Source organism: Annulohypoxylon truncatum, assembly GCF_022578515.1.
Source record: "Annulohypoxylon truncatum strain CBS 140777 unplaced genomic scaffold F4807scaffold_6, whole genome shotgun sequence".
Lineage (NCBI taxonomy): Eukaryota > Fungi > Ascomycota > Sordariomycetes > Xylariales > Hypoxylaceae > Annulohypoxylon > Annulohypoxylon truncatum.
Window position 1 is genome coordinate 727,917 of NW_025953792.1, and position 12,080 is coordinate 739,996.

General features: G+C 45.4%; 4 protein-coding genes across 4 annotated transcripts; 3 read left to right on the forward strand and 1 right to left on the reverse strand.

Annotated features, from left to right (window-relative positions):
• Window positions 1–3,495: 3,495 nt before the first annotated feature.
• On the forward strand, window positions 3,496–5,603 carry F4807DRAFT_347609 (uncharacterized protein). The gene is made up of 2 exons (XM_047995423.1): window positions 3,496–3,873; window positions 3,938–5,603. The coding sequence occupies exons 1-2, from the start codon at window positions 3,677–3,679 to the stop codon at window positions 5,388–5,390; spliced, it is 1,650 nt and encodes a 549-aa protein (XP_047857237.1). The 5' UTR covers window positions 3,496–3,676; the 3' UTR covers window positions 5,391–5,603.
• Window positions 5,604–6,250: 647 nt separating this feature from the next.
• On the forward strand, window positions 6,251–7,178 carry F4807DRAFT_414223 (uncharacterized protein). Its single transcript, XM_047996950.1, has 3 exons — window positions 6,251–6,385; window positions 6,516–6,622; window positions 6,692–7,178. Exons 2-3 carry the CDS (start codon window positions 6,609–6,611, stop codon window positions 6,906–6,908), a joined length of 231 nt encoding a protein of 76 aa, XP_047857238.1. The 5' UTR covers window positions 6,251–6,385; window positions 6,516–6,608; the 3' UTR covers window positions 6,909–7,178.
• Window positions 7,179–7,872: 694 nt separating this feature from the next.
• On the forward strand, window positions 7,873–9,445 carry F4807DRAFT_347655 (uncharacterized protein). The gene is made up of 3 exons (XM_047995424.1): window positions 7,873–8,600; window positions 8,691–8,785; window positions 8,855–9,445. The coding sequence occupies exons 1-3, from the start codon at window positions 7,979–7,981 to the stop codon at window positions 9,392–9,394; spliced, it is 1,257 nt and encodes a 418-aa protein (XP_047857239.1). The 5' UTR covers window positions 7,873–7,978; the 3' UTR covers window positions 9,395–9,445.
• Window positions 9,446–9,798: 353 nt separating this feature from the next.
• F4807DRAFT_347669 (GPI2-domain-containing protein) lies at window positions 9,799–11,652 on the reverse strand. The gene is made up of 2 exons (XM_047995425.1): window positions 11,145–11,652; window positions 9,799–11,084 (listed from the first exon to the last, which is right to left on the reverse strand). Exons 1-2 carry the CDS (start codon window positions 11,476–11,478, stop codon window positions 9,934–9,936), a joined length of 1,485 nt encoding a protein of 494 aa, XP_047857240.1. The 5' UTR covers window positions 11,479–11,652; the 3' UTR covers window positions 9,799–9,933.
• Between the last annotated feature and the right edge of the window lie 428 nt (window positions 11,653–12,080).

Here is a 12,080-nt window from a genome sequence, read left to right on the forward strand (position 1 = left end):
TAAATAATGGAAACACGACAGGTTGTGGCGTGTCGTAATTACTTCATCGTTTATCTCTACAAATTGTAGATTGAAGGTTTGGTCGACTTGTAGTTTGGCCTGTAATAGCTGGGAAGTAGTCTTTGAACATTGTGTACAAAGAGCGTTACCTGCATGTCTACCGCGATCTTAAGCAGCATGATTTCAAAGCTCCTTTTCGAAGAATATCTTCGACATTTACTCTATTATATTTGCAACATGCCGATTTAGGTCTCTACGGGATGTCATTGTCGTGGTCTTGCTATAAACACATATAATATAATTGAGATTAGAAATCTATTTCGTCAAATACGATATGTTGAAGGGATACTAGATTTTCAACTCGACGGTATACCTCGGTAATAGCCACTATAACAATTGTAGAAATATATACTCAATCAAAATTCCAAGTTTTGAACTACTTATCGCTCCTTACCGACCTACCTATCTAGATTTATGATCTCAATGTTATTAAAATTGGAGTTGCTTTATCTCCCTGTGGTTTCTGAACGCTCAGTTAAGTCTACCTGCGCATCGCGATTCACATTGCCTAGGTAGCTTCTCTTTCTTAGACTGGATCTTAAGGCCTGCACTTCCACGAGCATCTATAAAAAAGCTCTCGATTATATTTCGTTTTAACCTGATCACGCTGCATATCAAGTAGGTAGGTATATAAATATCCCTTGACCTACGACCGACTAGAGAAAACACATTGCTTGTGTTTAGTTAATTATCGTTTGAACGAGCTGCTCGAAAAATCGATCAATGTCAAGTTGAAGGCTGGCATACGAGATTTTAACTTGACTTTCAAGTGACTATCTACGATGATTATTCCACCCATCCCAAAGCACTTTCTTTGCACCTTATATGAGCTTGAGATTCGACATTGAATCTTGAAATATCTTTCAAAATCAGCAATAATAACTTAGACTAACACCTAATATATCAAAGCCTAGAAAAAGTTTCATATATACTTGGCCAAGTACATTCCCAGGCACCAAGTAAGTATATTTATCTCTTTTAAATGTATCATAGTGTGCATGATAACATAGATCCTTCATATTCTTATAATAAAAAGCAATCATTTTAATGATTTGCAACGAAAATCAAATTCATATAACGTCTAGGAGATATGCATGGATGATATAAGATATTTGGTTTTTACCTACTTGGTATTGGTCCTTTAATTCTAAGTGAGTTATATGATATTGAAATTGTTCCATGGCTAACTCAATAGTATCTTTGATCTCGATTGTATCCTTCTTGTGTCGAGTTGCAATAACCCCTATTTTACTCAGGTTTCCTAGTGGTGTAATGGTTAATGGTATGCTCAACATTGACAGCATTCCTTTGACTGGCACTTGACCACAGATAAGACTTGACATGTGAAATTTCAATTACAGCCTGGCTCCAAAATTCTTGCCATTATACGATTATATCAAGCTACTATTAGTGAGACGGTCGGTTGTTATTTGTACTTGTATAGGCAAATATTATGCCCACTTCCAACCCAAGGCCAACCAAATCAACACCCCTTCCTAAAAGTTATTTTATATTTACCCATAAAAGTCAAAACCTCCATGGGAACTAAATTAAGTATTACTGATACAATATTCTTCTTATACTTTAATCTGTAGTATATTTAAGTATTTAAACTTGTTTGCTGGGAAATTCAGGGGTTGATTAGTAATCTATTGATGAAGAAGCCCTCGTTTAGCGATGCACGAGGTGAAAATATGGAGGATTACTTAAAATTTAAGGGAAATATTAAGAAGAAGCTTTTAACTTTCAAAAGGGACAAATAAAACCAATGATGCTTGGCTTTTGAAATCCAATACCAGTAAAAGTTTTCCGGTAAATATGGTTGAGTAGGTAGATACTTATCCAACCATGATATAGGGGTACCTAAGTAGCCGTTTTGTTAGACATTTACGTTATACGTATTATCTACCTAGGTAGGTAGGTATATTGATATGTCGATCAACACCCCTTCCAAATCAAATCATTAAGTAGGTATACTTCAAAGATATTTGTGGACCTATCTGCCTTACATTTTTTTTCACAGCCTCGCCCTACCTCTCATGCTATCTAGAAGTGAGAATAACCTCATGCATACTTGGGTAGCTGGGTGGGTAATTGGCATGACATGCTGCCATTTCATTGCCGAGAAATGTACCTACGCAGTTACATTGGTGTGACAGGGGGAAAGGCAATTTGGACCGCGTCCAGTAGAGGCTTTTCGGTGTAAACCCCAACTCGGCCCTTCCAAGCAATTAGAATGCCTATTTGCAGGCCCAGCGCCATTGCCCCTCATTTATTATGCAGTCACTTACCTATGCATGAGTGAGAACTTTGAAAACACAGATTTGATTCCTTCAAGGAGAGGAAGTGGGAGGTGACTTGAATATCATACAGGATACAGAATACCAGCATGAGTTTCCATTTATGATACAAAAATCTTCATGCGGCTCTGTTATCCGTATCCGGTCCACGAGAACTCTTATAGCAGTGTGGGGAGCGTCGGTATGGCTTCTGTACCTACTATCAGTGTCTGCTTCTCGATCTACGACTATATCAGCCCGTCAGCACTACGTATTCACAGCCCTCCTTAGAAACCACTACCTGATATGCCAGTGGGCATCGGTATAAGCCTACCTAAGTTATTTCTAGATTTTAGTCAGCTGTTTTGGCCCCGACCCCATTAGCCCCCAAGTCCAAGTGTGCAGCTGAAAATCATCATATGATGGCAGTTCAGGATAGTTATATATCTCTCGAAGTCTTGACATCAGATCCGACTGTCTTGCATCTTTAAGCTCCCTTTCAATTAAAATCTTTTCGCGAAATCTTTTCGTTTCCTTTCGAATTGAATCAGGGAAAATACGCTAGCCCTTGTGGCTACCCAACAGGCTATCTCTCGTCATCAACTTTGCAGGGCAGATTTCCTTTCAGACAAGGCAAACACGCGCTCGACTTCATTACGGCATTGAGGACCCGACCGAAGGCCAATTGGCTTCATTGATGTTATCTCCCGGCAAAATCAGATTAAGAAGTGTCTAGAAGTCCCTGAGGGTCTGTGTCTTGGAGTCTCTGGCGAAGGCTGCCGTCGTTGGAGATGGGCCGCAAACCAAAGTATCTGCCTCAGGCAACCACTTATCCCTACGTTTTAGTCCCTTCGTTGCCTTTTATACACTTAACCTCTGCGGCAATATCGTATGCGATTCGCAAGCCAAACGCTAATTCGTTGATACTTGGTTTACAGACCGAAAGTTGCCAGCACAACGTGCCTAATTCCTAGGTACCCTACAGCTCTAGCAACACGCCAAAGAATTCCCTACACCCTTCCCGATATCCCGAGCTTAGCAGTGGGATAGCGGAACAGTGGTGATGCAAGAGAGAGCAATAAACTGCGTGCATTTCCAGTAAAGTGCAAAAAGTTCCTTAATTGCCTACACATTCGTATAGCTCGATATCCTTGGCGGTGTGATCCTTAGATGTCCTAAGGTCCCTTTGAAAGAGGGGAATAGGAGATGAGAATTGGACAAAAATGGAGGTAGTTTCTCGTACAGATGGTCAATGTTAAGAGTCATTGTGTTGCTATCAACGAACCATAGACGACAAATTGTGTTGTCTTCCACGCACCCGCCAAGAACAAAGTCCAATGATGGAGCATTCTATCCCCATGAATTCATCCTGCCACATAAACGCTCGCACTACCTTGGAATTGATGGGCAGCATTCCAAGCGAGGCCATCTCAAGCGAGACCAAATATGAGCATAACAAATTCGATAGTAGTACTCAGGAGGCTCCTGTTTATGAGGATCTTCTTATTCAGAGCGAAGTGAGGCAGCCTTGCTTGTTAGTTTTATCTCTTTCTCCCCTTCCTTTCCTTGTCATCACCTGAGCTCACATGGGTATGAAGGTTTCTCAAAAGTGTAGTGGATGACTGCCATCAAAGTCGTCTATTATCTCGGGTTCTCGAATACTACTTTGTCGATAATGACCCAGAGTCGTTCAAAGAGTGTCCTTGTCCTATGGTAAATTGCCAGAAACCCAAATTCGACGATCCCCGGGGAATGATTCGGCATCTCAAAAACTGCGAATTCTTCGATGATGGGCTTTTTCGATGCCCAGACTGTGACGCTGTCAAGAAGTTTCGGACCGCCTCCAAGAAAAGTTGTTCATGGACTCCCAAGCCAAGTTTCCGGCACAGAGCCCAGAAGAAGCTCAAAGCCGCCATGGATATTATCAGAAAATTTGCCAGTTCTCAATCGGACTCCGCTTTCTACCTAGGCGAGTGTAGGAATTGCGGTCATCCTGTGCCGGCAGATGGACTCTACGAAAATCCTAGAGTATTTGACAGTCGTTGCTCAAGCAGTCCAATCTATGATCCCTCTTCGGTCAAAGGTCACTCTGAAGACGAAAATCGTTATGAGCTATCCGATTCAAAGTTGCATGCTCTTGAACTCCATGCGTCACCTGCGCACAACAGGACACAACTAAGCCTTGCATCTTATGACAAATACAACCATTCTGGGCACATCAACTTCGACCCGTCACCTCTGTCCAGCTTACCCTCAGAATTAGACTCGTCATCAGGCAGCCAGGGGAATATATATTCCACAGACGTTTCACCTACGGTGACGGAATCATTGACGACCATGTCTACCAATAACTCTCAAGGTCAAAGCTCATCAGCAAATCACCACCAACGCTCCAAGAGTTCATCTGATACTGAGAAAACGCTAAACAATCATCACGGCATGGAGCAAATGCAAAACAACTGGAAACGCCCCCAATCGACATGCCAAAGCCAGTCACTCTTCATCCAAACAAACTGCCTTGAGTCTAACATGAACAATATGGAATGGGGGAACTGCACTTTCTATAACGACAGTACTCTAGAGCCTATGAGTAGCATGGAACAACTAGGCATAGGGAACTTGTCGTCATCTGCATCTGTGATGCAAGCACCACAACTACTGGATATTGGAACTTATGTGGACCCTTCCATCCCTATTGTGGATGGTAATATTACTCTAAACATGGTGACACCTACTACTTCCTGTCCCCTGAGCTCAACAATCCCATCTTCAAGCTCTACGCAACCTCCTGAATCAGAACTATCGGATGATGACCTATCCTGTCCTCATTGTGTGTTTAGGCCCTCGGGGAAGGAACAAAATCTCAGGGCATATCTTCGGAAACATGTATCGACCCACGGGAACCCGACATACGAATGTGAAGTCTGCGGCAGATCCTTTACTCGGCGAGATAATATGGTTGTCCACCGTCGTAAACACTACCCGGACTCTACACCAAGCGATTTTGAGAACCAAAAGAGAAGGAGGGTTTCATACAGTACAATAGGCTAGGATACTCCTAACTGGACCGGATAGGATATTTGCCTGCTCCTTTACTTATATGTTTACTAAGGACGAATTTCTATGAATCAAACGGACTTTGGTAGTTTTGATTTTCGTAGTAGCTTTCATGATCTATGAGCTGGCTATCTCCTTGTTTCATACTCTAAGGTCACTTTCAATATAATAAAATTGATGGTAATCCATTCTTCGGGAAACTATATATGCTTCCTTACTATGAGCCGTGAACATGATGACGCTTAAAGGATTACGATGAATTCAGAATATAAACCCAAGACACTAGGACCTCATAGGCAAATAAAACATAGAGAGCATCATCTTCATCGAAGGCACATTTACCAGGATCGGAACTTGAGCAAGGAGACGAGCAAATAATTCCATTTCTATCCTCGTTACGCCATTATCGTGAACGGTAGATGCCTAGACTAAACAGTTTTGCGTTTTGATCCCTTGAGTGGTAGCTAGTCGCCAACGAGATGATGGTCAAGCATACCGACGTCCAATTTCTGCACAGTAATCACGAGGGAAGAGGTAAAGCATGGCAAATGCGAGTCATCTGCACACTAACATCAAAACGTTGCGACCAATTCCTACAGATATCACATTAGCATGTGGAGAAGCGAATCCTGAGCTCCTGCTCACACCCTGTGGGAAATGGTAACACTCTCTTTGCAATTGCGTGTAAAACTTAAATCACTCTCGGAACCGTAGACTTACTAGGGCCATCTATTCGTCCTTTCTGAAGGACTCGGCTGTGATAGTGACCATCTCAGGTTTCAGGGTATGTTCCAGGCAGAACACCCAGCAATCAAGAATTTTACTAGCATGCTGGCCGTTGCGGCTCTAAAATCCCGGTCAATGTCAATTCAGTCATATTTTCATCCCTCAAAGGGAAACCCAAACTTCTTTCGCCAGCAATACCCTGAACTATGCACTGAAGGGACGCATTATTCGAGTTAATGCGATCCAAGATATGGAAAACTCCCCTGTTAAGGATCAGTATCCAAAACTCAAGAAGGAAAGAATCCATGGACTGTCAAATTGATGAGAGGCGATGATATAAAAGGATTATCCCCCGCCCCGTATGTGATGTTCACGAAATGCTTGTTAACTCACCACATAAACGGAACATCTTTCTACAGTTCTTGATTTTCTACCTTCTCATCAATTCAATACCATTTACTCTTCAAATATTGAACAATCAAAACAATGGACAAGAACAAGTAAGTTCTCTTAGTACCTCATGAGTAATGAATGAGCCATACGACAAAGGTCCTCACCAACACTCGCAGCACCAACCCCCATTACCTTTCGAAGACCGAGGAAACTGAACGTACGACTCGCAACGGATCGGCTAGAGGCAATACTTACTCTCTGGATCGTTACATCCTTGATAATAATAAGTACGAGAAAATTGCCATCAGCGAGCCATCAAACAAACGAGAAGCCGAAGAACAGCTGCGGCGTTTCAACCAGAAGTGGGAGTCGGCGAGCAAACGGAGCAATTGAATTGCCTATATGCTCTGGGGTGACATGGATGGAAGTTAGTAACTAGAAGGGGTGGCTATGTAGCTCTGGGAGATTCTTGAAGAAAATGGGGTTCTGACTGTCGTTCATGCTCTAATGAAAGATATCGGGGGAAGTGTGCAGGTCTCCTTGAAAGTTAATACATCCACTCTCTTCGCCACTGCCCGCAGATCTAAAGACAATGTGTACATTGCCTCCTAAAACTTCTCTAAAGAAAATATAAAGGCAATGAAGATATAGAATAGAAAAAAGAGGGGACGAATTTTCGATCAATGTAGTCATCTTACTTTTAAGTCATCTTACCTCACCCCCTTTAAATGGCAAGCCACAATATTAGCGCCGCATATGCATAAGCCACATAGAAAAGGGGAACACCCAGGTACCCAGGTACCAGTGTCATTCTACATTGCAAACTCGAACATGCGACAAAGCGCAACGTGCTTAGGTAGGTACCTAGTTAGGGTAATGGCAGGCACCCTTAGGGGAGTGCCGCGCTTTGATCAGCGAAATGGGCAAGAGTGGCGAAAGTATCCGAAGTACTAAACGCATACTTATTCAAATATAAGCGGTAGAACGCGGTTCTTAAATCTTTTACCTTCTAATTTCCCCTTTTCCAAACAAAGTACGAATTTGATGTCGGCTCTTCCATTGCGTGCATTACTATCTTGGGGCCCTAGATCTTCTATCGCCTGTGATGAACACTACTCCCTGCAACAGTGCAAGTATTTCACTAAAAATTGGGGTTATTAGTGAACTGAGGCATTCTCTTCGAGGTTGAATTTACAAAGAGTCTTTACAAAACAATAGATTAGGTAGCCAATAGAATCATTGCCCATTATCATAACCACGGTTTCATCCAGGAGCGGTTGTTGAACCAACAATCATTGGAGAGCCAAGACATTCATTAGGAGGTGTCTGCTGACTCATTGTGGTGGTGTGCCTACCAGTACCAGCCCGCCTGTCAATTAAATTAAGTACATATCTATGGATGTGATCACGTTAAAGCAGCACATCACATATAACTTCACGAAGATTATCCACACCAAACAAGCATGCCTACTTTCGCAACAATTCCTTGCGAGATCATGATCTCCGTGTTACGCGAACTGGGCAATGTGCGCTTCCTGCTGCCCTCGCTTCTCACCTGTCGCCATGTGTACTCGTGCTTCAAAGAAAATCCAGGCGTGGCAGCCGAAATCTTGCAGCGCCAGATCCCCCCAGATATCATCCCTTATTCGGTCGCGGTGCTGGAAGCCTCATATCTGAGCCCACGAAATGAAACGTCAGTCCATGAGCTGCTCGAAACGCTATATACGCAGCCATCCAAGTTTACTGAACGTCTGCGGACCATACCTGTCCCGCTTCTGACAAGAATGGGACATATACACGGAGTGATCCATGACTTGACTACCGACTTTGCCAGCAGCGCATGGACATGCCTACATAAGGATCAAGGATCGGAAGCGGCTGAGAGCCTCGTTCTGTCGCCGTCAGAATACCTCCGCTTTTGCCGAGCCTTCTATCGGGTGGAGTTATATTTTTGCCTCTTTCGCTGTAGAACTTCGTTGACATCTATACCCTTTCATGAACACCGTTTTTTTTCTAACCAGCCACCTTGGGAAAAGGAGCAGCTCGCCTCTGCCCTGGACTTTCTCGAGCTCAAGCTCTCAAGAGGTAAGTTTTTATTCACCCATAAAGGCTTATTATCTCCGATGAATGTGCGGCCATGAGCTCTCAGCGCGAGTTTCTGATTTTAATTTACAGCCTCCCGTGATGTGGTAGCTCATGATGTTGAGTTTGGCGAGTTAAAGATCGACTATATCACGACTGGTATGAATAACTACATGAGGCAACTCTGGGTAAGTCACAGTCCAACATCCTTATTCTATCCGCCGCATTTGTTGCTTACAAATAATGGTCATATCCAGCTATCACAGGGTGTCGACTTCATCCACAGATTGATGAGTGAAAGCTCATACGACGGCAAAAAGGCGCTATTAAAGTCTGCGTTTGCTGCTGATCGAGTCGACCTTTACGAAGCGCTTATGACACCGCCCGAAACGGACTTGAACGATGATGTCCCACTTTCTAGTTACACTAATGAGGACCTGGCGGCTCTGTTTCCGCCTACTGAAAGCCAGGACACAGATGAGGGCCCACTTGCAGGATGGCGTGTGGCCTTCAACCCTTGGCCACGCAGTGCGTGGGTCATGCTCGCACATCTTTCTGCATTGAGGGAGCGGGCTTACGTCTTCTGGGACTTGGATCGCATCGAAATTTACCGCATGCGGGCACTGTTTAACGATGCCCCGGCAAATTCTGAACTTCAACGTGCCTACCATGATCTAGACGAGATGCGCGAGTCATTTGAAGAGCGCTCAAGGATTTGGCAGAAAGGCGGTTCGGGCTATTGGAGCAAAAATGATGAAAGCAGAATTGTATGGCCAACACAGCAGGATGGGAACTAAAGAACCCTAGATAAATCAAGGGGCAAAAAGGAGGAAGTGACGCCTTTAAAATGACCAGAATTGATGACCGCGTCCGATTTTGATGGGGTAAGGAGACACGGCTATTCGCATATAGCATAGAAGATGCCATTTTCAGACCCCAAAACTCCAGTCCTGGAGACGCCTATGCCATGTAGGCAACATTTATATGCCAGAATCTCTAAAACGTGAACAGTTCGAAAAACAGATGACTTCCAGGAGGAATTAAAAGTTTCCCGAAGGAGAAACATAAGGAATTCGAATTAGGATACTCAGGGATTCATTTGTCCTAGGGACTAGTTAGAATACTCCAACTTCGGCTTCGACAAGCCATAACACAAGCACATTAGACACCCGTCTTACGCCAATAAAGATTCAGCTTCCACCTAGATTAGTCCTAGGGGACGCAGCTCTAGTAGTTTATCATACAAGTTTGCTATGTTCATTTCGCTATCGAGCTCCGACGTTATCTATATACAAAGCAACTCGCTTGTCGGCTCTCTCTATCATTTCATCCCAATTTATTCGTCGTCCCAAAGCCTTCTGCTAATAATGATGGGCCTAGCCTGGTCCCAAGGTCCGTTGATAGCGTTCTTATACTTCTGGAGACCAATGAGCCACCAGCTGCAGCCGCCCATCGCGACGACGGCGACGAAGGACGCCACCAAGACCCCTAGGAGCCCGCTTTTCCATGGCCACACGTCATCCTTTTCTCCGCTCAGTATTAGGCCGACCCCGCCCCCGGCACCGATCACGAGGAGTACGGAAAGCACGACGTGGTATCTCCAGCTGCGGTGCCGGGCGTACCTACGAAAGACGGGGAAAAGACCGAAAACTTCAATGCTGAACAGCGTGAGGCTAAACACTTGCCCCGTGGATGGCAGCCGCGAGGCGAGCACGGTGGACGCCATTAACGCGGCGTTTGTGGAGAGGGAGGCCGGGAATTTGACGGGTCCGGAGGAGTAATCATAGAAAAAGATGTTCATCGCTAATAACCAAAAAGACATAGCCCAGATACTGTCGGATGAGGTAGAACGAGTTAGGGATTTTAGGATGGGCGATAGCCCAAGGAGGGTGAAATAGATAAGGATGGCTGACTTGATCGTGCTGAGGCGAAGGTTGGCCCTGCCGTTGCGGAGGGGAGAAGACGGACGATGAGTCGGCACCTCGATAGACTCGGAAGATCGCCGGCCTTGCGATGCGTTGGACTGAAGAGATGAGGCCGATGCAGAGTGGGACTGTCGCGTGACCACTAGACTTCCTTGTGGGTATGTCCGCTCCATAGCAGCTAGATTGGTCACAGAGCTCGCGGCGGACTGCGTACCACCTCCGGCGATATTCGAGCGGCCTCTTCTGCTTTGCTCTCTTGTCGAGCGGCTGCGGTTGCTGCGTCGCCTCTGCAAAGCTTCATCCTCGTCCTCCTGACCAACCCACCAGTCCCACAACAGCCATCCCATAAATGTCGCGAAGCTGCCCCAGCCCACGACGGCCACGGGGGACACACGGTCTTGGAATATCCCGACAAAGCACACTACAAATATGGTGACGGAGCACACTTGCTGTAGGATCACTGTCGAGTCGGCGACGAGAGGCCAGAATTCGTACGGTTGGAGACGCGGGTTGCGCTGCAGGTTTTCGAGGAAGGTGGCTTGATCCGTGTAGTTATCCGGGTCTAGAGACAATCATTGTTAATATCGATGCTATAGATGCTATACGAGGTCGTAATCCGTACAAGATTGCTTAACCCAGAGTAGTTTCTTCCAGTTGCGCCGTCGCCGACGGCTCCTACTACGACTACCGAGCTTCGAGTTCATCTTTCGCGACCGCGATTCACCGCGGGTGTTGTTTGGCTCAAACCCCGATTGCCGCCGCAAGGGCGGAGCTGTGTTGAAGGCATCTTCGGGGGCAAGGTGGGATCGGGCAGATCGCGGCGAATGTAATTCGATGGGGAGAGTCGCCGCGCGTGTTAATCCAGGTTGTGGTGGTGGTGATGGTGGTGATGGTCCATCGCGTGTGGGTTTTGATGTCGCGGTCGTCGCCGAGGAGCCAAGGCTAGATGTAGACATTTCCGGCTTCGTATCCGATCGGTCATCGAAATGGGGTCTGGCAGCCGAGGCTTTGGGTGGGCTGCTCTACAGCCTTGTGATGATATGCATGTTGGGAAGGATGAATGATGGAGAAGGGAAAATGGTGAATTGGATCTAGACCCCTGGAAGGCTGAGCCTTTGAGCTTGACACTTTGGTGGGGGATTTTGTTGCCCTGTCTGCCTGTCCCCTGGCCTTAAGGTTCAATCGTTAAGCCTCCAGGGCTCGGGCCCCACTCAGCTTGGCCTTAGCTGCTTAGCCACACAGCCAAGCCGTCGGAAGATTCCATGTCCAAGGTTCACGTACGGGAAGGAACAAGCTCGGACGGAGCCTTGGCGAAGCTATGATGCATTAGAACGATCAATTGATGAATTGTAAAGCTTAAAAGCTATAGCTCCTGTTAGTTTCAACTGGTCTCAACTGGTCGTTGCTGCCCACCCTTAGGTAGGCAGGTAGTCCCCAACCAACAGATACGAGCTGTCAATGCTAAATTGCAAGGATGTAAAGTGTTAGTTAAGGGGTCGCGTGGTTATGGAATTCACTATGCAAAACTCATTATACTAATAGGCTATCTCTTCTACAC